The sequence below is a fragment of the Lonchura striata genome, chromosome 2, assembly GCF_050655825.1.
Source record: "Lonchura striata isolate lonStrDom1 chromosome 2, ASM5065582v1, whole genome shotgun sequence".
Lineage (NCBI taxonomy): Eukaryota > Metazoa > Chordata > Aves > Passeriformes > Estrildidae > Lonchura > Lonchura striata.
Window position 1 is genome coordinate 93,134,292 of NC_140704.1, and position 24,976 is coordinate 93,159,267.

Genomic DNA, 24,976 nt, shown 5'->3' on the forward strand with positions numbered 1-24,976 from the left:
CTGGGAACACTGGAGGTCCCGAATCACAGCGCCGTCCGGGAGGCCCCGCTCGCTGCCCTGCACTGCGCACACGGCAGCACCAGCCAGAGCAGTGTGTGCCTTCTCTGCTAAAATACAGCCCAAATACAGAATCTAGTGACTACAACATGACCAAGGACAGCAGAGAACTTTCCATGTTTTACTTTTATATTTTCATTTATCACAGTACAATAACATGAGTTAACCAAAAAAAAAAAGAAAAAAACATCTAGTGCCAACTTCCATGGTGTCAAGTGCTCCACTCCAAACCATGAGTGTCCATTAGAAGTAAAAAAGTGTTGCTCCAGGCTTACAGCGACATTATCTTCCAGAGGACTTGGTCATGGAGGATGCCAGTATAATCTTGTGCTGTTTCCAGAGAGCAACCCATCCCATGGCTCCAGACTCCACATTTCCCTGAGTCGGGTTTGGTTCTTCTCACACCAGCCCATGGGATCTGGGAGAGAAAATGGGCCAAGGGCATGTGCAATTCAATTTCCATTTTCAAAAAAGACAAATCCTGTGGTACATTTTGCCAGGATGGCAAATCCAAGGTCTGTAAACACAGCCAGAGCAACACAGCAAATGGAGGAAGACAATGGGATAAGTGCAACTGACGCAAAAGGGAGTAACTTCTGTTTTGACATGATCGTGGCAGATTGTTGGGCTGAGGAAACAATTCTGTAGCGAAACAGGTATCACAGTACACCTGAACTACAGAATCACTAAGACTATAGCTTAAGCTTATTTATGTTTACAAACTCTGAAGAATATTTAAAATCACATCTTCCTTCCCCATTCCTCCCTTCCACAATTGCAGTCTGCTGCACTTTTGAAAAGCACAGACGCTGGCTTTCACTGAATTTAAGGCTATTCTGACAAAAAATGTTTGTAACTCCCCTATCCAAAACTAAGTATAAAAGTCAATTCACTCTAGAATGTCCTGGATAACTTTAAATACAACCATCTGTTTTCCAAAGCAAATCAGCTCATTTTTATATATGGAAGACAAAACAATTTATACTGCAGAAGTTGGTCTTCATATACATAATTTTGTCCTAGAGACCAAACCACTTAGCACTGCAAGGTAAATTTGGCTCAGGACATCCACCCTCTGTTGAATACAGATGTGCTGGTGGGAGAGGTTCACCATCACTCTCTTTGCCTCAAAGTACCAGACCATCAACAGACCTGCTATGGAACATCCTGAAGTTAATCTACCTTGCTCTGAGACAGGCTGAGGATGTACTCACACAAGCACATCTAAGGAAGCGGTAATTTCTGGGAAAGGCTGCAGGGAAGACGATGTCTGCCTGTAAATGTTCTCACCCAAGAGAGAAAACTACGCAGGAACAGCAGAAATGGACACAGTCCTAGCCATGACCACAGCACTCACTTCTCTCCATGGGCACAACAGGATTCTTGCTTATTGTACATGCACCTTTGAAAGCTCAACACATTAGAGAACCCACATTTGGGAGGGTGAGGATCCTTTCCATCATAGGGAAGTGGTTGATTTTGCATTCCCTGAATTAGGCAAGTGTTGCTGGTGGTTTAAGAGTCAGCTGAACTGGTCCAGAAGCAGCCACAGGATAGGCAGGGCTTCACAAAAATGACTACAACCAATGCTTTCTCCTCTTAACCTTAAAGTGCTAGGGAAATGCAGCATGACAGACTAGTCAGCCTAGGAAAAAACTTCCACAGTCCTACCATACCAAATCCTAACATGATGGATAAGGTTCCTAGGAGTTTAGCCTATGAAATCCTCCACAGATGCTGATAAGAGAATTTCATAAGGAAAAAATATAAGCTTGGAGTAACTGGTTAACAGCAAAAAACATGGCAACTTAAATCTTTGTATGGTCAACCAGCATTTTTAGAATACAAGTGACCCTTTGAAATGCACAGCTCTCACTTCATTTGTTCAATGGCATTTTTCACTAAAAAAAAAAAATGTTCCTCAAATTACGAACATCAAAGACAATACTGTAATAATAATGCTTAGGTACTATTTAAGCTTTATAACTTATCAGAAGTTAAGATCTTTTTACATACATTTCCTATTTTTATCCTGAAAGGACAGCTAACCTTAAAACAAACGGATAATGCCTCACTACCTAACGGCCATTTCTAAACATTCTCAGTCTGACTCATTTGGGATGAAGAGTTTATTTCCTGCACAGAAAGAGGCTCCTTATTAATCCCTGTGTATCTGGCTGACCTCCCAATGAGGAGCATCAGTGAAAAAGCAGCTGCTGTACATTTATGTTACCTACAGGCTAACATGCTCCACAGTCTGCTCAGAACCTCTGAGCAACCACTGCAAAGTTGGCTGCACCCACTCAAATTTTCTGTCTCCTGCAAAAGCTGACTTCTCACCTAACAGAGAAGGTTAAGCACGGTACATATGTGACTGCAAGACTCAGCCATAACCCTAATACAGATGGCACTGCTAAAATAAACCTGTGTCTCTTTGCAACGTGTTATAAAAATTCACTGATTGCCTTAACATACTGGAATAATCACTGCATTTTCCCATTAAATCGTGAATTCAGTAAGTTCACAAAAAAGTATAAAAAACCCTTTCAAAATAGCTCCTCGGTTATACCTTGCTTGAACTGCACCCTTGGTATTTGAGCAGCATGAGTAATCTCATTTCATTTCTCAACATAACTCAAGACAGAACACAAATAATAAAAATACAAATAATCTATAAAAACCACAGTACATCAGAAATCTGTGTAAAAAACATATGTCTGTATCAAGGAGCTCAGTAACAACTTAAAGCACCACTCAAAATTAAGTACCATACATGTTACAGTACATTCCATTTATTATGACAATTTAAGGCTAAAATAGGTACGACTCCCTTATAATCAAGCTTTCTTATATTTATAAATGCGTACAAACATTAAGTAGATACAAATGTGTAGGGGTTTTTTATTGCTCTGAACTGTCTACTAGAATGTTCAGCTTTCCCAGATGTTGTCTCAATTTGCCTTTTTCAATCTAGCTGAAGTCCTACAATTGCAACTTATGGCACTTGTACGATTACAGACCTTCTTTGATTTGAGCTGTAAATAAATTCAAAGATATATCAGACAAAATTGCCCACCACTGAAAACTTCGTAACTTAGTTAACTAAACTATCTTATTGTCCATAAGATACACAATTAATCACAAAGATTAGCTCAGCCATTCTTCAGGAAGGATTTCTTTTCAAAATAATAGTTCTAACCAAGCGGCAAACAAGACAACCAGCAAGAAATGATTGACTGGTGCCAGTCTAACAGACTGGGCTTTGAGAAAAAAAAAAAAACAAAAACAAAAAAACCAGGAAGCTGGATATGTGCTCCAAAACAAAGAGCAAACTTTTCTTCTTGCTCACAGAGCAATTATGTTTCCTAATTATGTAAGGCGATGCCTCATTCTGCCAGTGCCAAATTCTTTGACTGTAGCTTGTCCATTTCTTGACCAATGTTCCCTTCAATGGTATCACACTGGGCAAGAAAAACCTGAGAATAAAAAACAAACAAATGTTACTGGATACACAGTTTGGCACCAAGAAGTGTTCCTGAAGAACTGAAAGTGCAGTTTCTATTGTGAATTTGAAGATGTCAGCTCAACAACCACTTTCCAGTTGTTTTGGTAATAGCTTATGCACACCTGCATTTGCCTAGAATCCAACATGGATAAGGCTAATAAGGACAATAGCATGTCCTGATGCTGACATATTTTCAGTTGATCCAGTGTTCATAAGCAACAATAGGAAACACAAAGGTTCAGACAAGTTAGTGCTTTTTTCAGTTTGGAACATGACTTCTAAGCTCTTTTCTAAAACACAAAATTCAGAGGCCAAGGCTGGGAGGGACAAACCTGCTCAGTCAAATTTAAAACAAGCTTTCATTAAACCAAGACCTTTTCTACTTCTTAAGACTACAAGGCACCACTGAACCTTCCTCTTCATCAGTAGCTGGTGTTACTCAAAAGACAGAAGGCTCCATTCCAAAAAGGGCAGTCCACAGCACCTTATGCTTTCTTAGAACCTGCCCACAAATTCTCACAAGTAGAGTAACACACAGAGAGCAACTGGCAGACAGCAGCCCCTGGTCACTTTGCTCAGCCTGTACACAACACAACACACCAGCACTTTAGGCCAATAAATTGTTTTAGGCCAGCCCCAAGGTATGCAAGTAAACTGCACTTCCTGAGAAAGATTCAGTCAAACCAGACATTTCATGTTACTTACATTAAGATTACAGAAAGAAAGCACTTTCCTTCTAGAGCAACAAACTATTGTGCCATGTGAATCTTCCTCAACCATCACACCGCTTTGAATCATCTATTTCCAACCAATCCCTTGAGCAGTCATCAATTCACATCTGTAAGAACTTGAGTGATGAAAAAGTGAAGGTGCAGTTGCTGGCTACTACTCTTTCATATTTATCTTCCCAACCTAGATGATGTGTGACTGCCAGCAGTAGAAGGCAGTTAATAGCTTCCCCTTGCTTTTTATGGATACTTAAGAATAATAAGCATAACTTGCCACTGTTTTCTTGTTCTTGCTCTGGTAAAACAAACTGTTGTTGACAGCTCTGGTCTGAAACCCCTTAGAATTCTTCTGGAGTCCTCAAAGGGTTCATAACCCACAGCTGCATTATGCTGTGCCTATAAAAGCACATAAATAATTCTGATCTCTGCTCAACAGAATCCATATGCTTAAACAGCAGTTATTAAACAAAGTCCCACTTACTTCTGCTATAATTTTACCCAAGAGTGGAGATCCAGTAGCTCCCACACAGTTTGATAGCCACCACTCTATTACAAGTTCTGCTGCCTTGGTTAGGGGCACAGGGAATCAAGACTGTGTTCAGAACCCCCACATAACACAGCCACACCAGCAACCACCTTCCTTTCCATTACCTGAACTTATCTCAATAACTGAGTACAAAGTGCTTTGTCCCTAAAGCTGTAACTAAAACCATTTCTCTTATGAAGTACTTCTTGGTGGGCCTTCCTCTACAATAGATGGCTATAATAAAAAACTTATGAAACATCAATGAAAGGTATTTAGTAAGGTTACAGTAAAATAAAAAAATCATTCAACTCTATATATGAATGCAAGGTACTTCCAAGAACAATTTTTGGAGCCCAATCTGGCACTAAAGTTAGCACAATATAAATAAAAACAGTAATAAAAGTAGCATTACCATTCATTTATGTAAGTTTGAATGGAGGGAGCTGAATTCCAGTATTTATTAACAAACCTTCAGTTCAAAGTCCTAAGAAGACAATGCCTAGGAATTCACAAACATCATACCATAGCAAAGCAATTAAACCCCCCATCCCCAGGATAGATACTCTGCTGTATAGATTTTAAAGACCTACTCTCCAAAGAAAGTTGGTGCATTGCAGTATAAGCTACATTTTCCAAAGAACACCTCTGGCAAGGTCAGGAGTAGGTCAGCAGGAGTTAGAGTTAACTGCATCCTTGTGCCCAGACCTCAGTCATTACTCCAATCCGTCAAGATTCAAAAAAAGAGGAATGATCAATCCTGTTGTTTTTACAAGTTATCAGGATTACTTCACATCATCAGGCAGCCATAAGACAAACTATTAATGTAAATGACAAGCATTATCTGAAAACACCATAACCTATGAAAAACTGTATTTTGTGTGCTATTCTATAAAGCTATTAAATACCTCTCAAAGGGAGGTCATACAAGACACCGATGAAGAAACACTGAAAAACATCTAAACAGCTCATTTTCACAAACTCTTGGTATACAAGTGCCCAGCATTTATGGAAGAAAAAAAAAAAAAAAGGGAAGAAAACACACCAAATACAAACCAAGAAAACTCACCTGGACCCTCTTCACTAACCCTTTCTTTTTCAGTTTGCAGTCACTGAAATTCTCTGGCAGATTCTGCAGTAAAATAAGCAAACAAGTTGATGCAGGTTAATGTTGAAATGAACATATCAGACTTACTGCAAAAAACTGGAATTATCAAAGAATCCTCTCAACAGGCATCCTGAAAATACCATGCCTGCTCAGTAAGGATGACTACACAGGAAAGAATATATAAGAAAAAGTTATTAAAAAGCTAGGGATGCAGCTGGCTGACTGCAAAGATCAGAGCTAGCAAATCTACCATGTGTCTTTAGGGAATATACAGCAACAAACTACACACACTGCTTTTTCTGCTGTGTGGTATATGTTAACTGTTCTTCAGAGCTTTTTCAGAGATTATAACATGAACAAATTTCTTACAAATACATTCAATCACTTGCCATCACTGGAATGTATCATTAGTAATGCAGCCATTGCCAGTCTAAGCGGTACATCTGATCATCTCTCAATGTACTCATGGAAGGCAACAGATATGAAGTGTTACACAATGTCAGCCTTCAATTTAATTCAAATTGTATCATTTTCTGTACTCCTACCACCCATTACATTCGTGTAGGTCATCCTGGCAAGCGTTACATGCGTTGTCCTTTTTGAGCTATGTGAAACTGGGGTGCTGCTGAGGAATGGTGCTCAGGTTTATGATTTTTTTCTTAACAGATAAAACACCTCTACAGATGATTATCACTTTATATAGTTTATGTGAACATTCTTAAGAACACTGTGTTCTCACTAGTGAAAATGCATAAAAATCTTGGGAGTTTCTCAATAGTTTACCTTTTATTTTCCACCCTAACTCCAGCCCAAGAACACAGGTTTACCTAACCTAATCTGTTTCATTTCAGCCAAAATGTGAGCACAGCTGGGAGGTTTAGATACATAAACTTTTGTAAAAATCAAAATACAACAAAAAAAAAAAAAAAGGCATTCTTTTCTTTTACTGTTCAGACAAATGGATTCTACTCTTCCTGTTTCTTGCCCATGCTGTGGGCACTGGTGTGAGGCACTTCAGCTGAGCTGTGGGCCGTGTCACCTCCCTGCAGGAACACTCCTTATCTCCTCAGAGGTATTTCACTCATGTTTCCCTCTTGAGCCCTTACAGCATGATGGTTGGAGTAGAAAGCTACAACCTAGTTTCCGTTACTGATACTTGGTAGGAAAGTTACAAAAAACTGTAGTGAGCATACAGACTAAGGGGGGATGACATGGAGGATGGAGAAAGGTGGAAAGTTACCAACCCAGATACAACAATATGGAGAATTATAGGGAGAAAATGTGGTTGCTGCTCCCTTGAAGGAATGTGGTCAGCAATCCCAACTTCCCACAAATAAACACTAAGGGGACCTAAAGAGAGGAGACACCATGGCCAGGGTCTTGTAGCTGATAAGCCATGTAAAAGCTGTCAGCCAAGGAAGGAAAATTATTTCCTGCTGTTGAACCAGGAACTGTGGCAAAAGCACAGATGTCCACCTCCATTCCAAAGTTTACCTTGAATACAATATTAACGTATAGCTCCAGCCTCAAAGGTCACCTCAGATGTAATACTGACATTACCCACCTCCAAAGTAGAGCCACCCCCCACTGAACATAATGCATGAGTAGAGTCACTCTAACTCCACCTAAACATAAAAACAGTATAAGAGTAAGTTAAAAGTGATATAAAAATAGGGAAGACTCCATTGTTGGGAATTAGAGCTGGTTAGTATATGGCTTTAAGTTTTTGCAGCCAGATACTACCACCAGCAATCCTGTCAGTGTTTTCTGTTGTATTAATAAAGGATAGCTATTCCAAAAACTGGTAAAGTGAGTACTTCAAGGGCACTTACAGTCACTGGCAGCAGGTAATGTATTTGACTGTGGATACACAGGAGGGGGTCCTTCTTATGCTGTTGTGTCCTGAATTTGTCCCTGAATCTTGCCTGGGGTACCAACAGACCAATTAAAGGTGTGGAGGTCCAGGAAGGGACCCCAAGCAAGTCAGCTGAACCCCCCTCACATCAAGTGGGCTGCTCAGGGAAGGGTAACAGGACACTGACAGACTGGTGGGGCACAAGGGTCTCAGTTAACCTGGGGCACTGACACACAAATCAAACAGAAAGGGCTGGGAAAAACCTCCCCTTTCACGTGACAATGCTCATTGAGCTTTAGAAATACCTTTCTCTGAAGATCTGATTTCATGCTTACAGCTCATGCTAAGAGATTAACGAATTACAGTAAGAAATGCTTATCACATTTTTATTGATTCAAAAAAAATCAAAAAGTTTAGTAATAGGATCTCATCTTATTGTAAGTGAAAAAACTTCCCAGACATCTAGGAAATGTTTACTACAGGAATAGTGATGCATTTTTTTCAGAATACTTCTTTCTTTTAATCCTTGAAATGTTAATTTTGTATGGATTTATTCAATGACAAGTACAGTAGAGACAATGAAAGAGTTAAATTTCATCAGAACAGCTTGTTAATTTAAGTTCTACAGAGGAACTGTAATTTTAAAAAATCTTCAGGAAAGGAGAATGGGCCACCAGAGCATAACTATGAGTCAGTAGCACTATCAATGTCCTCAATACTGATAGAGGCAATTTGACAGATTTCTTGTGAATTTATGTTAACAAAATCAAGTGACTGGTAGCTCGTAAGAGAAAGCTTTTTTCAATTCTTAGAACAATCTGTTCTCTGCAATATTGTCTTCTAGAGTAAAAAATCTGCCATTTAACAGGAGACCATCTTGAGCACAAAGTGAGTGCTCACACTGCAATATTGGTGAAAACATTCATTAAATCAGGGCTGGTTCACTGGTGCGTTGCTGTCATGACTGTGGATTCAAATCTTCCTACTGATCTCAGAAAATTTTTTTTTTTCAAAAAACCTTTCAGATATTTAAAAAACTGATCCAGATGACCAAGTAAAGCATTTCCTGTATTTTTCTCACTGAGATTTGTAATAAATAGTGTGTTTTGACTTCTGTTCCTAGACCAATTGTTTTAAGTGATGAAATAAATAGCACATCTGTGAATACACAAACACCAATCTTCAAGTATTGAACAAGACTCAACTGCATCCTTCTGAAGAAAACTTCTAAGATCCGTGGCTTATGGCAATGCCTGACTGTGTCAGACAAATCTAAATTTTTTAAGATGCAGTGAAAGCAGTAGCTGTTTAAACACATTTACGTTACAATGCTTAAGTTACAGATGCTCTACCCAAAGCATCCCTTTCACACCTCTGGCAGTAACAACACTGTATTTTTCTCTCACACCCCACTACTGTATGACTATAAACTTCTCAACCTTCCAAATCCCATCTTTTAAATTTACAATTGTTGAATGCATGGTGTCTATTAAAAGTATTTAGTTCCCAAACTCTGCTCCTCTAATTAATGAGCTTGTCTGCTACTAGTAAGAAGTGATACTCCTAAAATAGAAGGTTGAGGAAGCCTGCATATTGTTTTCTTTCTCTCTGTAACCAACCAAATCTCATTTTCCATCAGTTTTGAGTGATCCAAATAACACAGCAGCTGAGATACCTTAATGAGTTGTGACAATTCTGGCAAAGAAAAAAGCTGGGATATTATTGTGTCAGCTTGCTGATATGTTTGCTTTCTACAATCCATCCTCCATTCTTCTCAGTCACATTTTTCCCCGCTGAATTTTTTAACATGCTGTTGACTCAATCAACAGCACCTCTACATGTCCAATAGCACTTAACAGATGCGTCATAACTAGCTTTTTACTTGGCTGCTGAAAAGAACACGAATTACTTATATAAACCATTTCTACAATAAAATAAAATACTTTACTGCCTTGCATTTCTGTTTGCTATTTTTTACTCCAGTGGAACTCACTTATTGCTCACACACATCCCTGACTACCAGTCTGTACTGATGCCTCCACACAGTGCATAACCACAGTACAGCTGAGTGCTGCCTCAGTAAGCTGGTGGCCTGTTCATCTGACCTGGTGTGATACCAGCACTCTGAACTCCCTCATTTTATGTAAAGATTCCACCCAGCTACATGTATTTCATCTACAAGATTGCACATTTGTCCAGTGTTCATGACAAATCTCACAACCAGCTTTGTATATTAAAAGAAAAAAATATGTGCAATGCAACTGAAATCAGTGGCAATCCAAACCCTCACTTATTAAAAAAAAAAAAACAAAAAAAAAAAACCAAAAAAAAACCCTAACAACTTTTCAATGGCATAGGCTCTTATTTTGGAAGACATTAACTGCAATTAGTCTTAGCTCTGGCTACTCTACTTTCTCAAGAAACAAAGTACAGGGACTCCATTACTTCCCAAATCTAAACACCAAGTCACTGATTATAAGTCTTCTACAACATTGTACTAGACATAAAATCCCTTGTCCAGTACTATTTAGAGTATTTTGGATAGAGATACAGCACAGCATGGTTTCTGTTTAAACCACACAAAAAGTAACAGAATTAAAAGTAAACTTGGGAAATTGAGTTTGGATTATTCAGAAAGCAGTGAAACATTTTTACAAAGCTGCCTGCTGGGTTCCAGAACTGCACACCAGAATAAAAGTACTGAGTCTTTTTCCAAATAGGATTTGGTATCAAAACTTGAAGGGGTCAGAAATAAGCTTTAACCCCATCCAATTGAGACAGCTGTTGTCACCTTACTGATATTTTCATGACAACACATAGTAAATCTGCCACTTCAAGCAGGACATCAGTTATATGAAGTCTTTATGTGTAACATCATTCAAAAACTGTCAGCACAATATTCTCCTGTATGTGAGCAACAAAAGAAAACAGTAATTTGAAGACTTCAAAATAAATAGAATACAGCAATTTTTTTTAAAAAAAGTATAGAGTATAAAAAACAGCAAAGACTAGGTTATCATCATAGGCTCACAATACAAAAGCAAGAAATTAGTTACTAAGCTCTCCACCATTCCCAGGAACACATCCATTTTACATAGCATTTGATGATGGCCAGTTCAAATTATTACTCTGATTTAGTCCACTGCTGAACTTTTACAAAGAGTCCATCAAATTAAACTATATTTGTTTCACCAGTTATAGGTATTTGCATGGCATATTTCTGAAAAAAATCCAACAGAAGGTCACTGTACCGAGGAGGAGACCCAAAGACACCACTACCACAGAAAAGCAGCATTTTTCCCTCAGAGCAGGCTATTATGATCTTGATATGCAACATAATTATATAATGAGGCTTACAGAGAATGCCCAGCAGACAGAGAAACAGCGTAAGGAAATACCATGGCTGGAGCAATGTTCTATTTATCTCTGCACAAGACTCCTATTCTCATCTAGCTCTGAGCTACTACATGATCCAGGAAGATGTATATTATACTCTCTAAATGTAATGCAATGTTATGATCCACTAATGAATGTGAAGCACTTGGATAGCCAAAAATAAATGTCTTAGTGCATTAAAATATCAAGTTTCTATTGGGATTTGATCCTCTTCTGTGGTTAGTTACTTACAATGGCATCAATCTGTTCAAGGGTCTTCATGAACTGCTCTGCAGTTCCTTTAATCCTCTTATCCAGCTGTTTTAGTGCTTCTGCTTGGAGATCCTTTGCTAAAAATCCCTGAAGAAGAAAAAACAAAATTATCCTATACCCTACACAATACTCACCTTAGAAAATCTGTCAATCTACAACAGCAGAAAACATCTTTTTCTATTTCTTTGTTTTCAAGCATGATAGGGACTCAAATCTTAATCTGTATTCTTCTGTATTTCATCAATTCTTGACATGGTACATATAAGATCTGCTAGGTTTACTAAAATGATGAACATGTAATAGACCTTCTTTTGACTTTGAGAGAACTAGATTTTTTCCCAGATATAAAGAATGTAAGTTATCCCACAGGAAACAATATTTACCTTTATCCAAACAGTGCCATGTCTCTATTTTGCAAACTCATAAATGGCATTTGGAATTCACTAAGAGTTATTACTAACTCTTGGACACTTAGGAGGGGCAGCCTATTTCTTACTGACTACTCAAAACCTCCAAACTGTTTTGTTTGGGTTTTATTTTTTACATAGAAATACCTAAAAAACTGCTTTGCAAAGATATAAAGTGATACAAAACTGGCATACCTTCTGGATACTTGTGAACTCTTTATTAACTTCCTCTAACTTATTAGCTATTTGCTCCACTGACTTCTCCAAATCTTTTAACTTCTTTAATTCAGCCTCTTCTTCTGGACTATTCTGTGTATTCAAAAGTACAACATTCACAACTAAGGAACAAATAAAGATACAATGCAGCTAAAAAGCAGCAGTGCTGATACAGACATAAAGGCTTCTGAGGGTTTAGAATACACACTACACTGTGGCTATTCTTTACATATTTCAATAACTACCAAATAAGCTTCTTCCAAAGCTTAATTACAAATATACTTAAATCACCAATGTATATAAACACATTTAATGAGATTAATTTGAAGGAAAAAGGGAAAGTGATTTTTTTTTTCTTTTTATCAACTTACCATTTCTAAAGTATAGGCAATATTTATATAATAAGATTATTATCTCATCCTCAAGGTGCAAAGCCAGCCACAAATCATTTCACCAGAAATAACCCAGATGATCAAGACTCGGTAGCTACAGTTGGGAAAGTTTTTTTTAAACTTATTAAAAAATAAGACGAGCAGATAAGGTCATCAGTGCACAGAAAGTTCATGAGCACTGACCACAGATTAGGCAGAGTCCTGTCAATAATGTAAAGCAGAAGCTAGTCAATAATAATTTCAGAAAAGTATAAACTTCACTTATTTGCAGTGTAACATGAGACTGAACTCAACTTTGTGGATAGGTGTACAAAATTAGGTTAATGCTCCAGCTTGTTTCTGTGTTCAACAGTTGACTTAGTAACAAAAATGATGATAGTTTAAGGGGGAAAAAAGATCCCAAAGCAATGCTTACCCTTTTCCCAATCAACATGACTTTGCAACCATTTTTAACACCAAGTGCTGATAATGGTTGTTCCAGTTCTTTCAGAGACTTCCCTAAACGAACAACAAGAGAGGAAAGAAACAGTTTAAGTATAGCTAGTGGCATAAGAATATCTTTTTGAAGACATTGAAAACATGGACACCCAATGAAAACCCATCCTCTATAAGAAACATGGCAGATTTATAAGTTACCTTTGTATATCAGTTTCTGAAAAGGAACTGGAACTCCAGTGACTTGTTCAATAAGTACAGCCATGTCTTGTAGTGTAGGTTCACCATCTTCTCGCTGAGAAGCAACTTGAATACTGTGCTTTTCATTGCCTAGTAGAAACACACATTAACAGTAATACTTATTATAACCTAGAAAATATTAGAGAGAATTAATCTCTAATACTTATTACCATTAATGCAGAAAGTTCTCAAATAACAGGTTCTCACGTAGAATCACAATTTTCAATTGAATTATTCTACTGCATTTCCTTCCTCTTGAAGTGATTGACCTCAAAATTTTGGCTTACATTGGAATAACCAGAAGAGCTTCACTGGGTGTATTTTACTGGTGTAATTTAGCTCCTGCTAAATATTATTCCCTATCTCTTTTTAAGAGTACATATGGTGTCCAGACATCCCACAAGCTAACACATGAAAGCCCACACCTTCCTGATGTATTCCATTTCCTACTTGTAGGAACTTCTAATGACATGAGACTTTGGTATCTGAGACAATTATCACTTCCTTTGCTCCCTCCTTCTCAAACACGAGAAACAAACATTGTCTACCCTGTTTCATCTCCACCAACAACCAGAGAGTATTCTCAGAGTACAAAAACTGTTTCTCCCCCATATAGTACTGATAAGCAGACATAACCACTTGGAGAAGTCCCAGCTTATCTGTCACCTTCCACTTCCTATTCAGACTCCCTAAGATTACTTGCATGCAAACAGGAGGTAGTTCTTAGGGGAAAAAAAGGAGTATCCTATTAATCTCTGCTTTGCAACAGACCCTTTCTACAAACCTCTGCTCCCACACACATAAAGTCTGTCAATCTGAAAGCACCCACAGCAATCAATGACCCCTCAGATCAAATGGAACTCCCTGAAGACACTAGGGAGCACATGAACCATGATGATTCAAACAAATTAGTCCACAAAATTCCTAACCAAAGACTCTTAAATGAAACTACCAGGTGATAAAGGAAACATTTTAACAAAACAATTTGAAAACACAAATGAGAATCAGAAATAAGCTTTGGAGATGGAAAAAGCATTACCAACATAGGGCAAAAGAACCAAAGGCAGAATTTATTATTCAAATTTTTTTTAATACAATAAAAAATTACTAAGTTTTGCTAACAAAATTCAGCAGAACATCTTGGTGATTTAATACCTTACTATCTTCTTTGTTCCTCCTACTGTCTCACTTAGATCCACACCAAAATTTAACCACCGTGTTTTCCATCTTATTTTTAAGAACTGTGGCGGTCAAGCTATTCTCACCCCCTTACAGTAAGGTTTTATATTTGTTTATAGATACATCTTCCCGTCTACCTTCTTCTCCCTCCTCTGATTTTTCTTTTCAAGCGGGAAAAAAAGCCCAACTCAGCTGGCCTTTGAGTGACCCAATCCATCATGTCAGCACCACCTGTCCTACCAAAGAAAGCACTCTCTGTTGCAGTCTTGCAGCTCACTAGCTGCAAACATCCAAGCCTCTTCAACAAACCAGAAGAAAGCCTACTGGGTAGCAACCTGCTGTTAACATGCAGTGCTGACTTCAGCAATATATTTCTCAATATAATCTCAATGGAGATTATCCAAACAGCAGAATCACAGAATGGACCAGCTTGAAGGGACCACAGTGGGTCATCTGGTCCAACTTCCCTGCCCAAGCAGGGTCATCCTAGAGCACATGGCACAGGATGGTGTCCAGACAGTTCTTGAATACCTCCAGTGACAGAGACTGCATAACCTCACTGCAAACAGCCTGACTTCATCTTGTTGGCACCCCCCGTTCATATATTCATTCACACCCATGAGGGCCCCTCTGTCATCTCTCCTGGAGGCAGAACAGGCCCAGCTCCCCCACTCTCCCTTTTCAGAGATGCCCCAGTCCCCCGAGCTCCTCGCCGCCCCCGCCGATCTCTGCGCTCGCCCGCTGGCAAAGGCGGCCGTGTCCCCCGTCCCACTAGACCCGTGCGCACGCCGGCGCCTGCGGCGCAGCCGGAGGAGCCGCTGGCAGGCCGGGCCGGCGGGCAGCGAAGCGTCACGGCCGCAGCCGGACGGAGCCCGGGCTGCGCGGGCCGGGCCGTGCCCGCCGAGGCCGCCCCGCCGCCGGGCCGGGCGGGCACAGGGGTGGGGAAAGGCCGGGATGCGCCCCCGCCGCTTACTGTAAGTGATGGTGACGGTCACCGGCGCTCCGGGCGCCGCCATCTCGCCCCGCCGCAGGAACCGTCGGCGGCGCTGCCGGGGCGCGCCCGGAGCGCGTCACTTCCGCAGCTGCAAACCGGGAATGCCGCGTTCCCGAGCGGCTCCCGCGGGAACGGGACCTACCCTTGCCCGTCCCAAGCCAGGCTCCGCCTCCGGCGAACCCTGTGCGCCTGACGCCGATAACTCGCCCGCTGACCCGTTCTCCGGCCCGACTTCATCGCCAAAAACGCCACACAAAGGGATCTGCTAATCTACGTGATTTTATGGCTCCATGGAATACATAAAGTTAAAGATAACCCGAGCAGTTTTCAAGAAGGTTACAAGTACAACCGCATAAAAGTCTCAGGACTGCAGTAGTTTAAAAATTGCTTTCATTTCTTTTATCAAACAGGCGTAGTAATAAGGGACCTATTTTACAGAGAGTAAGCAGCAACGTATAGTCTTAGTTTCAAGAAAGAGAAACATAATACAAAGTCAAAATAAACCTCAGCTATTGACAACCACCACTAGTATTACATATTACTTTGTCCATAAGACACAGAAATCAAAACCTATCAGACTGACTGCTTCCACTGAAGGACCTGGGATGAATTTTCCATTAACAGAAATCAGTAGTAAAACAACTTTCTCCAAAGAAAGAACACCACCAGCCACTCATATTGCATTCTAGGATGTAGTGATATTAAGGTTACACTGGAAAGACAAGTTCTCCAGAATTTTAAAATAAAAAAGATTCTTAATACAATTTGAAAAGTATAGTTCCATTGTACGCATTGTGCTTTTGAAACATTTATGTTGCAGGGATCTTTGGCAACCCAAATTCATCCACCAATACACCATCCTGTAAGAAAGAAAAAGAACCAACGGGTTAACAACTCTCCCAAAAGCCAGAACATTTCACAGAAGCTTCCTTACTACTTCTATAAAGTTTCTATCTGCAATTGCCACTGTGTGACAGCTGGAATCAAAACAAGTGCATCAGTTCTTCCTCATTATGAAACACTATTAAAGCCCCAAAAGCAAACATACAGAAGCTTTTCTTATGATTTTAAGACTAGAGCTGTAATGGTACACTTAAATTCTACTGGCAGTCTGACACTGTTCAATAGGGGTGATAAAATGTCATTCTAGTGATTTTAAACATAGTTAAGAGCACCCAGTACACTGTATTCTCAAATTCTCTGTATGTAGGATTCATACATATAATACATAAATAGCATACATAACATTAAGCACACTTTTTTGTTCGAAGTATTAAGGAAACTAAATATCAAGCAACCAACACAAATGTGATTAACTCAAACCAAGCAAAAATGTATTCTGCTGTTAAAGAGCAAAGGACTCACTGACTCACTTTGTTTTTTGTGTCTGTAGGAGTGACCTCTGGGATTGCTGGAGCGGATGCGGCTTCATCTAAGTAGGAATTGTCTTCATCAGCTAAAAGCTCATCACCTAACGCATCCAGTTCTGAAATTGAATTATGGTGATTGAAACATTATGCAAGAAGTTCCTTTTTTGCAAGAGAAAAGTGACTCTTAGAGAAACTCATGATTCTTACTGAATGCTTACATTCAGACTCACTTTGTCTCAGTCATAAGTCAGAAATACACACACACACTGGAGGTTAACCTTGTTAACCTTGTAGCATTCCATTGGAATCTCATGTTTGTCTATGCTCTTGTTACTTCTCTTAAAGGAAATGCAGCTTTCATGTTTTAAAAAAGCTATCAAAGCTTTTTAAAACACATTTAAAGCATTTGACCAAGGAAATTAAAAAATCACTGTATAACAGTATGATGATTTTTATATTCAGTAATATTAAAAAATCATCTTTCCCCTTCCTCACCTGCTTCCAAATCATCTTCATCAATGTCTGGTGTTCCATAGCTACGACTCAGCGCCTCCTGGACTTCATTGGCTTCTTCCATCATATCTTCCAATTGATCTTGTATGTCCTGAAGCAAGAATAATTTTCAATTGATCCATATTTACTCAAATTCAGTTTAGTAATTCTAACATACAAAGCACTCAGTTATTTTAATTTTCTTTCAATAAACCATTTTTTTTGAAGCACTATTAATACAAGTCAATGCACACATATTCAGGACAGGAGTACTTGAAAAGCAGAAAAGGTATGAAATTTAGACAAATTTACCACCTGGAAAATAAGCACTAACCTGAGTTGTGCCACAGCAAAATTTAGAAGATACATTAGCATATTTACTGGCACTGTATTTGAATACAGGTAAGGAAACAATACTTGCCTAAAGGTTTACAATGCAGGCCATTTATAAAAGACAGAATAGGAATGAGAACTTAAAGGAATTCAGCACTGGCACTGGGTAAGAGCTTAAGTACAGCATACTTCAAATTATATTTAGAGATCTCATGGGATATTTTTTATGCATTTACTGAAGACAGGGTCAGCCCTTGCTGATTTTTAGTTAGGGGTTTGGGTTTTTTGTTTGTTTGTGTTGTTGTTTATTGCTGTTGTCTGGGACAGGTTGTTTGATTTTTTTGGGGTTTTTTTTGTTTGTTTTTTTGGTTTTTTTTTTTTCCGTTTTAGGTTTTATTCTTTTTCATCAGGCACTACCTTGAACTGGGAGGGTAAAGGACTAATCTGCATGTTACTAGTATAGGGAAACAAAAAAGGACAAAAAAGCCACAGCAGGAAGTATCCCTAACATTTATGATGAAGTGCAAGGAAAGAAGAGGAGAGATTAAAGATTAGCTCAGCAAAGAAACAATAACCACTATAATAAGGCAAGCCACTGTTTGTGCAGTACCAGAAAAATCAGGAAGGAATTATGATGGTGGTCCCATAAAAAAAGCAGACAAACTCACATGAACAAAAACAGTCATCTTGCCTTGAAGTTTATAGTCCATTCACCATTATTTCAGTACATTATTTTTGTTCTTTATTTATTTAAACGATAAAAGCTCACCTCAATTTGATCAATCTTGACTTGCTTGTAAGCTTTCTTCATTTCTTTCACCCCTAGTTTCATTGCATCCACCTAGAAGAGTCAAACATCATGCTTGTTTCTGATGTAGCGAAGATTAAACAAATTAAACAAGCACGAGATAAACAAACTGGTACCGTTGTCTTTGTATCCTTCAGTGCCTGAATAGTGTAATTAGCTTGTTCCATATTAAAAGACTGCTGCGACAGATTATCCCTCTGTTGTTCATACCTGTTTAAAAAAAAGGCAAATATTGACTTTAAAACACCACACTCTTTATTACCACAAACATTCTTAATTTATTAAGAGTTGAAAAACCAGCAGCAGTAGTCTAAAGATAGGAACAGATTTGTTGCTTTTTTTTTTTCACTAATTATACACAACTGAAGAATAAACAGTTTCATAAAAATCCAGCCATTATGCATTTCTGTGCACTTGAAGCCAACAAAGCTATTCCTGAACTAAGTTTTGTTTTAACTGACAGCAACACTATATTTGCCTAGACTGACAAAGTAGGTGAGGATACAGCAAAAGTTTAATCACCATTAGGCAGATATGCATGCCATGCTCACTAATGCTGTAAAGAGAATGGAAGAATTGGCAGATGATCCAAACCACAGTGGCTCCACACTGGAGTTTTTCAGGGCAGGGAAGAGGAGGATAGGGTACCAAAAAGAAACCTTTAAGATTAACCACAGAGAAAAGAGAGACTTTAAAAAATAAAAAATAATATTTCTTAAAGCTAAACTTGTATCAAATCAAGAATGTAAACCATGTCAAGTTAAGCAAAAGAATGAAAGCATAAAAATGAACCATGAATCCCTCTAACATGAAAAGCAGGAGGTCTGAAAGACAAGGAGGATCCACATGCAAAACCTTCTGGACAACTATGACTGCATCTATTACTGTTCCACAAGATCAGAAAGAAATGACTGAGGGATATGACAGTAGCCTATTAGGAGGGGCCCAGTAATCCCACCAAGGAAGATTAGCAGGCAGCATAGTCAAAAACCAGGGGAAAAAAACCCTAAAGCCAGAATCAAGCAGTCCTTGTCACAATATCTAACTCAAGTACCACATTCCTTGCCATATGATATTTTGCATTGTAAAAGTTTACTAATACTTAACTGTTGCCATGTATCACAGTATATCAAGTCACACTTAAGTAATTGAGTGAGTCCATAAAGGTAAAATTCATCTGAGTGACATGAAATGAAAGATGATGGGAGCTTTGGCTCAAACAGCTTCTAAGATTTCCAGTTCATGGACTATGAGATATTCCAATGAAACATTCCTGAACATTTGCCATGTTCTGATTGGATCTGTTGCTGGATACTTTCAAGACAGTACACTAGATAAGACCAGACCACAGGATCATCTATCCTGTCTATTTGGTGGTTTCTGCATAGACATAATTCCCTGCACCACATCCACTCAAGTCCTCAAAGGTGATAAACCTTTGAGAACAGGTAAATTTCCAGTATACCAGAGCAAGGTCATCAAATACAAAATTTACAGCAATCAATTAGTAATATAAAATGAGGCAATCTCTCAGAAAGTTTAGGAGCCAAACATATTTGTAATAATGAGCAGATGCAGGTCATCTTGTACCAATCCAACTTTAAATACTGGCATAGCATATAAATCATAAATATGCTGGTGCAAAATATGTAAGGAGATACTTCTGAAAGGGTTCTTCAGCATTTTGCTTTAAAGAGTGCTCAGGAGAGTACTAGAAAGACAAATAAAAATGTGCCACCGCCCATTAAAGAAAACAACCTTTTATTAACCACAAACTGAGAAAGGTCTCAACTTACATTCGCTTCTGCTTTAACACTCTTAATGCTTTCTGCTTTACTGTATTCTGAAAGAAACAATAGTGTTACATTAGATAAATTATCTGACTTTACAGTTGATGATGCTGTTTAAACCTAATGCATTAGATTTAAGTTTTCCAAGATTCCTCAGTTAGTAGTGCCAAGAGTTCAACAATAGTTACATTCAGCATTTGGCCTGCATTAATGATGAACCAAACAGAAGAGTACACAAAGCTTCTCACAGAAAACACTTTCCATTTCTAGCTATTGATACATGTTTTCAGTAAGGAAAATAAAACATCAAATTTAGTCCATCAGAATTATCTTTCATTACCACATTTTAATGGTCAGCATAAAATAATACTGCAACAGGTACTTGAACAATACTGTTTATATCATATATGCTTATTTTCAGATACATTCTATATTTTAAGTTTATCCCCTTGAAAAACAGGTTGTCCTGCTACCTCTTTAGGCATAGTGTGGAGCTTTTTATTTCGGATGAGAAACAAAACAGCCTCTCTGCCAGACTTAATTCAGGTAATGAGGAAGAAGGGAAATAAGTTACTTCTCACAGAGGAATTACATTACACTCTGAAACAAATAAAAACCAATAAAACACTGTTCAAAGATGTACATCTAATAAAAATAATCCTGCAGGATCTTATCTCTCATGTGTAGGGCAAGATGCAGTTTTAAGAACCTGATGAACTGGCTAAATCACATGACAAGAAATGTGAGTCACATCCTCTCATGCTCAAATTCCACAAAAGATTCTTACCTTTGCAGGTCCCTCTCTCATTTTCTTCATTTGATCCTTATACTTCACTAGTTCTGCATCAAGCCTAGCAATTTTCTTGTCAATTGACTCAGCTCTGCTATCCACCTTTAATAATGAGGGGGAAAACAAAGAAAACAACATTCATTGAGGTTTTATTCCGGTAGGGGACAAAAAAAAGAACAGCCTCTGTTGTGTTGTGTTTCTAACTGAATTGTTTCTTCACTCACTGGTTTTATAAACAATTTAGATTTTGTGAGAATCCAGAACCAGAATCAAGTGAAATAATTTCTACAAGGAGCTCAAGAAACAACACTCTGAGGGTGCAGGAAGCTCTGCCATTGTAACACGCTCTCATAATTTTAAGATGCTCCCTTGCAAACCCACTCAAGGCAGTTCTCCATTCCAGAACTTCTGGTCATACACAGTGCCAGGCACTAAAGTGGAATGGAGAACTTCTAGGTGTACCCTGCTGGCATTCCACAGAGCTCTCATTTGGGATATACTTTAAACCCTCACCATAAGAGGGTTAAATATGACAGTTACATAACTAAGCATGGATTCAATTAGCATACACAAATTCATAAAAGGCCTTTTTAAAATGAACTGACTACCCTAGCATTTCTCTGGAAACAACAAAAGAAAGCTTATTAACTTCTCATTCCAAGAAGCCTCCCTAGGGATTAGATTATAATGACATTCCAATTATAGCATAAGACATATCAGTGCAAATTTACAATTCTGTCTCGCTAATGGTGTGGCTAAGCATGTACAACTATGTTGATTTTGATTTCAGTGACCCTTTTAAAACCCTGCTTTATGACAGCAAAAATGCATTTGCTACAGGCATCCTCAGTGGAACATCTGATATGAACGTTCCATACAAGACATTAAAGTGCCTGGGCACAGCCAGCATTGAAAAATTTGTATTAAGCTTTCTATTATCCAAATAGTTTACTAATAGCAAGAAAGAAAAAAAAATGTGATTTTAGGACTCCTCAAGATCTTTATCAGCTCACTGCACCTTTCATATCAGCCTCCACAGAGAAAAAATTTATTTATTTATATAATGGTTCTTTCAATCAGTATTAGCAGGAAACAGAGACAGAACCCCCCACATTGATTATGTAAAAATTTCACACACACATGACAGAGGACCTCAGCTTTTAAAATGAGACTGGATAGAAAAAGAGAGAATGGATCTAATTTATCCAAAAAAATAGACTGCACATTAGGACTTGAAGAGCTTGTCTCTTACTCACAAATAAGGCACACTGAGGAACATTTCATTGCTACAGAAGGGCCCCAATTTACAAAAAAGAAAGGGAATTTGAGGTTTTACACTGTGGTCACAACTATTAGCCTTTTGTTCCTATGTTTCCTATTTACTACTCTGAAAAAAACCCACAAAGTTAGAGTGTTTTTTCAAATAATAAAATTTAAAAACACTATTAATGCTTCACTTCCTGGAGCACCCTTCCTCCTACAGGCCTTGTGACAGCTTTGAGTCACTCACTGACTCTGCCAGCAAGCATAAAAACCCCTGCCTTTATATGCAATGAATTTTAGATAACTAAACTTGTCTACACAGGAAAGAACATCCAAAACATAGGCATGATTACTGCCTAAGAGTTGTCTATGTTTTTAACAAATGCTGTATTAATCACTGCTCACCTAATAGATTTCCAAACTGCCCTAATTACTACTTACCGCTGAACTAGCATGGTTAAGAGATCTTGCAAAGCAATTTGGCTCTTACAAAAGGTAGAGCAAAATGTGTCTAAGACAGAAAACACCCCAGAAGCAATAGCAGCTGAGCTTCCAAACTGCTGAATTTAACATTGTAAAGAAATAATAGAAGTTTTTTAATACCTCACACAACTATCTTCAATAATAATTCAAGTGTAATTTAAAATAAACAATCTAATCATGTCTGTAGTTTCAGCAAGACATATCCTAGAAACTCCACTGTTGTGAAAAGTCTTCCACAAATCAGACAGATAACTACACATACTTGCCACGAAAAGTTAACTCATAAACTTCAAACTACTAAAACAAAGTGTTTCTCCCTGTGGTTACTAGTAACCACCCTGCAACTCATCATTGGTTGCCAAAGTCATCACATTCATAAAATAAACATAGAATTCTTCTTTTCGGTTAATCTGCTGTTTTGCATTGTCAAACTTTCAGACAGTGCAATTACAAACATCTAGAACAGGATCAAAACTGTGTTCAGCAGGATTTTTTGAGGGGAAAAAAAAAAACCTCCTAAATTCCTGGTGTTGCCAATCAAAACATCTGTTTAAACTACACTTTTATGTACCCCAAAACTCCTCTAGGATTGAACAAGCTCTTAGCAGAAGACAGACTGCTCACCTATACAAATTTTCTGTTGATTTAGCCCAACATTAGAAAATGGACATAAACTTGGAACTGGCAAAAGCAGCATGAAAAATCTAACAGACTAATAAGGAGTCAGTTGTTGTGAGGGAAACAGGGCTTCCTGCTCTTCCACTTATATTGCCAAAATAGCAAATTTAAGCACTTAGTATTTCAGATGGATTGTGGAGTTCAAGTCATCCACCAAATTTACTGTTGTTTACTGACAACAACGGGAAAATTAATCCTGATTTTCAATCAGATGCTTTATTCACTGTTCTAACAAAGTATATTTAGAGTTATGTTTGGGCTTAATAGTATTTAAAGCAATACAGATTTTTGTCAGCAAGATAAAGTACCAGGACAAACATTATGAGCACTTCTCTCTCCCCATAACAGCCAGTGGCATACACAAGAGACTGATAGGTAGCACTGACAAATATTAGGTGTTTCATTTAAAGAGTCTCTCCACTGGGCAGCAAAATAAATCTTCTGTGAGGGAAAGCTGTGATTTTTCCATGGAAGCTGTTTGTTGTCAGGTTCCAATGACAAAGCTTAGTTAACCTACATTTATACCACAACTACTACTGACCTTTGTTTATTGACAGATATACTCAAGAAACTCCATTTCCTTCCTTCATGTCTTAAAATTAGCTTACAACAAAAGGAGCCGCAAAACAGTGCTACAGTTTTCTTAACAAGCTTTAAAGTCAAAAAAAGACTATGAAATTACAGTTAATCTGAACATGTTTTCTTAACCCTCTTTGCAGGCAGGCCAACACAACAACAGTTGTAAAGTGCTTTGCCATGTGTTTTCTGAGCATTTCTTACTTGGTCTGAGCTTATCTGTCCATCTGCACACACCTTTGGCATCGACCCTACAGCAACCTTACTCACCCCCCAAGAGACAGAACACTCTTCTGCACTGGACAGGGAGACTGAGCTTCTTGCTCCTGCCCTGCTACAACGTGCCACGGCAGGAGTTGGCTAGTGGAGAAGTCCTCAGATGGAAATGCTGAGAACATCCATGAGGATATAAGGTGAGCCATGCCTTCCACGCTCACTGTGCGCCCCCATGTATGAGATGTGCTCCAGGCACAGGACACAAACGCAGGCGTGGGCAAATGGACATACAAAGGTACATCCATCCCCGTGTCCGTGTGCGGACACCCAGACACGCTGACCAAAACACACCGTGTATGACACATGGCAGCGCTCGGGGACCGGCCGGGTGCGCTCTGAGTAACCTGCTCCAGGGAAGGTGTCCCGCCCCTGGCAGGGGGGTTGGAGCTAGGTGGTCTTTAAGATCCCCTCCAACCCAAGCCATCCCGTGGTTCTGCGATGTACATATACCCACACACGGACACACGCACGGCAGTGTCCCCACACACACACATAAACATAAACACATAAACACACACACACATAAACATAAACACACACACACCCCTATGCGCCGCTGCGGTCCCTGGGGCACTGAGGCGCTCCCGCCGCGGCGGCCGGGCCGCGCAGCGCTCAGCGGGCGCGGCCGCCCGGGACGGGCACTCACCTTCCCGATGCAGTCGGTGAGGCTGGGCGGGGGCTCCTTCGGCTTCGCCTTGCCGAAGAAGCGGTTCATGGCGGCGGCGTCTCGGAGTCGCTCCCGGCCCCGGCAGCAGCGGCCCCGCTCCCGGCCGACCCGGAACCCCACGGCCGGCCCGGAACCCCGCGCCAGGCCCGCCCCGCGGAGGCGG

At 39.2% G+C, this 24,976-nt stretch overlaps 2 protein-coding genes across 8 annotated transcripts; both read right to left on the reverse strand.

Moving 5' to 3' along the window:
- Positions 1–164: 164 nt before the first annotated feature.
- Positions 165–15,338, reverse strand: BAG1 (BAG cochaperone 1). 7 transcript variants are annotated; one of them, XM_021528741.4, is made up of 7 exons: positions 15,267–15,338; positions 13,076–13,204; positions 12,855–12,937; positions 12,027–12,140; positions 11,404–11,511; positions 5,883–5,945; positions 165–475 (listed from the first exon to the last, which is right to left on the reverse strand). In XM_021528741.4, the coding sequence occupies exons 1-7, from the start codon at positions 15,307–15,309 to the stop codon at positions 329–331; spliced, it is 687 nt and encodes a 228-aa protein (XP_021384416.3). In that variant the 5' UTR covers positions 15,310–15,338; the 3' UTR covers positions 165–328. The 7 variants fall into 7 exon arrangements, with proteins under 7 accessions (XP_021384416.3, XP_021384417.3, XP_085429826.1 ...); XM_021528742.4 differs by having other exon boundaries at positions 165–3,533; XM_085573698.1 differs by lacking the exon at positions 165–475 and adding an exon at positions 3,540–4,686 and having other exon boundaries at positions 12,855–12,911; positions 13,119–13,204.
- A 210-nt stretch (positions 15,339–15,548) lies between these two features.
- On the reverse strand, positions 15,549–24,950 carry CHMP5 (charged multivesicular body protein 5). Its single transcript, XM_021528744.4, has 8 exons — positions 24,793–24,950; positions 20,868–20,972; positions 20,087–20,133; positions 18,407–18,500; positions 18,252–18,323; positions 17,153–17,261; positions 16,661–16,773; positions 15,549–16,147 (listed from the first exon to the last, which is right to left on the reverse strand). Exons 1-8 carry the CDS (start codon positions 24,859–24,861, stop codon positions 16,097–16,099), a joined length of 660 nt encoding a protein of 219 aa, XP_021384419.1. The 5' UTR covers positions 24,862–24,950; the 3' UTR covers positions 15,549–16,096.
- Between the last annotated feature and the right edge of the window lie 26 nt (positions 24,951–24,976).

Excerpts from the sequence above, each read along its gene's own strand:
- BAG1 (XM_085573697.1), bottom strand. The coding sequence starts at position 15,309 with ATGGCGGCGCCCGGAGCGCCGGTGACCGTCACCATCACTTACA. Across the intron at positions 12,141-12,854 it reads TCATGTTGATTGGGAAAAGG|AATAGTCCAGAAGAAGAGGC; the intron begins GTAAGCATTGCT and ends TTGAATACACAG. Across the intron at positions 5,946-11,403 it reads TTGAACAGATTGATGCCATT|AATCTGCCAGAGAATTTCAG; the intron begins GTAAGTAACTAA and ends ATTTTACTGCAG.
- CHMP5 (XM_021528744.4), bottom strand. The coding sequence starts at position 24,861 with ATGAACCGCTTCTTCGGCAAGGCGAAGCCGAAGGAGCCCCCGCCCAGC. Across the intron at positions 18,501-20,086 it reads GTGTTAAAGCAGAAGCGAAT|GTATGAACAACAGAGGGATA; the intron begins GTAAGTTGAGAC and ends TTTTTTAAACAG. Across the intron at positions 18,324-18,406 it reads TGAAGGATACAAAGACAACG|GTGGATGCAATGAAACTAGG; the intron begins GTACCAGTTTGT and ends TGACTCTTCTAG.